At 43.7% G+C, this 2,661-nt stretch overlaps 1 protein-coding gene across 1 annotated transcript; it reads left to right on the forward strand.

Annotated features, from left to right (window-relative positions):
- Positions 1-266: 266 nt before the first annotated feature.
- On the forward strand, positions 267-2,123 carry LOC129090527 (retinol-binding protein 2-like). Its single transcript, XM_054598178.1, has 4 exons — positions 267-420; positions 1,344-1,522; positions 1,645-1,746; positions 2,047-2,123. The coding sequence occupies exons 1-4, from the start codon at positions 348-350 to the stop codon at positions 2,095-2,097; spliced, it is 405 nt and encodes a 134-aa protein (XP_054454153.1). The 5' UTR covers positions 267-347; the 3' UTR covers positions 2,098-2,123.
- Positions 2,124-2,661: the final 538 nt, after the last annotated feature.

The raw sequence follows: 2,661 nt of genomic DNA on the forward strand, positions 1-2,661 counted from the left end.
AAAAAAAAAGGGAAAGTGCAGGAGACTCTTTAAGTGCATCCAAGTGCGTGAGCTCAAACTATCCTACCGGTAATATCACGACGCACGGACATGGATGGAAAAGGTGTGTGTTGGCAATGCGCAGTGAAAGGCTGGACTTCTTATCACGCAAACACACACACACACACACCGTGTTCTGAGAAAAAAATTATCAGGCGGACCCTGTCCTTTGACACACACACACACACACACACACACACAGAGAGTGCAGTGTATATAAAGGGTGGATTCTGAACTTCCTCTCTTAGTGTGACAGGCTTAGCTAAAGGAAAACCTGCTACCTCCACTTACAAACCAGTGAAACAAAAATGCCCGCCGACTATAACGGACGATGGGAGATGGTGAGCAACGAGAACTTCGAGGAGGCCATGAAGGCCCTCGGTGAGTTGACCTCTTACAGCATGGCATTAAAAAGAGGAGGGGGTGGGGGTTTTTAACAATCCTTTAAATCAGGAGTCAATTAGAAGGGTTGCGTTTAAAGATGCAGCCAAGCGAGAAAACTTGGAGTGAGTGGGACAGAGAGAAGAGAGAGAGAGAGAGAGAGAGAGAGAGAGAGAGAGAGAGAGCAGCAGTGTGAGGAGGAGAGAAAAAGAAGAGGAATGCTGTGGCACTGCTTCATTTCCTCATTGAGCCGCTGTCAGGCCGACTTAACCTCCGTCTGTTACCGCGCCAAATAAATATTGATTCACTCCCTTTCTGCATTTTCATCCTCCTGATCCGTAGAGAAAAAACGGATTCCGACCCCTGGACCAGGCAGCGGGCCAGCTGGCAGTTTAGAGAAAAAGAAAAACAAGATGAAGAAGAGAGAGAGAGAGAGAGAGAGCATCGCCCCGGCTCTCCTCCCGTCTGACGCCCATCATTGATCAGACCCCAGAAACACTTTCATTATTCACGACTCTATCTGCAATTCATAAAACAACCCCGGTTCACTCAGCTCACGCAAAGATCCAGGGGAGATCCTGAATGCCTCCCTCATTTCCATCCAGCGGATGGGAAAATGACACCCTTATGGAAATGGGTCAAAAATATTATTTAGATGGGTAAATATGGGGCGTTTAGGCAAATGGGATATGAATATGTAAACGGTCGCGGGGTGGGTGGCTCTCGGGGGCCCCGAGGAACTCATTTGACTCGGAGCGAGGTCGTTTTTTAAAAAGGGTAAATGAGACTGTCAAAGAGGACCAGTAGGAGAGGAATCACAATAAGTGGCCCTGGGTGTCTGTAGATGTGTGCTTTGGCGCGTCAAGCCCAAACAAACCTGAAAACTGATTCGTCCTCATTCCTTTTTTTTTTTACGCCTGCAGACATTGACTTCGCCACCAGGAAGATCGCCTCCCACCTGCACCAGACCAAAGTGATGGTCCAGAACGGAGACAAGTTCGAAACGAAGACGCTGAGCACCTTCAGAAACTACGAGGTCAACTTCACCGTGGGAGAGGAGTTCGACGAGCAGACAAAGGGCCTGGACAACCGGAAGGTCAAGGTGGGACACCGAACCGAAAACCAGAGAAATACGGTTATGGTTATAAAACACTATTTTTTTGAATAATAACCATTTAAATTCTGCTTTTTGTGTGTGTGTGTGTGTTTGTGTGGTGATATCAGACGCTGGTCACCTGGGATGGGGACAAGCTGGTGTGTGTTCAGAAGGGGGAGAAAGAAAATCGTGGCTGGAAGCACTGGATCGAGGGAGACCTGCTACACCTGGTGAGACAGCGTCACACGTTGGCTGAATCATGGGAGATATGTCAAATGTTTTGACATGTTTGGCAGGAAATTAAGAGTTCCTGTGTAGTCCCTCAAATAGGCTCCATTAAACGCTAACTAAAGAATATAAAACTTTTTCTCCCTTCACATTTCCCAACCCTCAATCAGATTATCACAAAAAACAATAAACAAGATAATGAGCCGCTATCTTAAACATATAGAAGGGAGCTCTGCCTGATTGGGACATATGTTGCATCACGTTGGACTCGCAGTCTAAAGGTCTGTGTTTTTCTCTCTCAGGAAATCACCGTGCTCGACAAAGTCTGCCATCAAGTATTCAAGAGGGCCTAGTGAGACCAAGAAGAACCGGATCTGCAGTCGAGTGTTGCGTGTTTCTGCCTATTTATAATGTAATTGTGAATACCTGTAATAAATTGAATTAATAGCATTGTTGTTTTTTTAAAGATGTTTTTTTTAAATAATATTAAATATATATTACAATGGAGTGCTTTTGTAGCTGAGTGGTTATCATAGGGACAACCGACACAGGGAGAACATGCAGAGTCCACACATATATATGCAGACACACCTTCTCATTCAACTACTCTGAAGAATGTAAAATATAAAACATATTCTGGTTTGTTGAGCATTTGTTTTGTTTACCACATAATTCCATATGTGTTCCTTCATAGTTTGGATGTCTTCAATATTAATCTACAATGTAGAAAAAAATGAAAATAAAGAAAAACCATTGAATGAGAAGGTGTGTCCAAACTTTTGACTGGTACTGTATATACATAAGAATAATCCTAAAAAAGTCCACTTTTACAGTTTCACTTAATTTCTATCACTACAAATATAGATATAGATAAAGATAGGTACAGTGGGTACGGAAAGTATTCAGACCCCTTTAAA

This window comes from Anoplopoma fimbria, chromosome 1, assembly GCF_027596085.1.
Source record: "Anoplopoma fimbria isolate UVic2021 breed Golden Eagle Sablefish chromosome 1, Afim_UVic_2022, whole genome shotgun sequence".
Lineage (NCBI taxonomy): Eukaryota > Metazoa > Chordata > Actinopteri > Perciformes > Anoplopomatidae > Anoplopoma > Anoplopoma fimbria.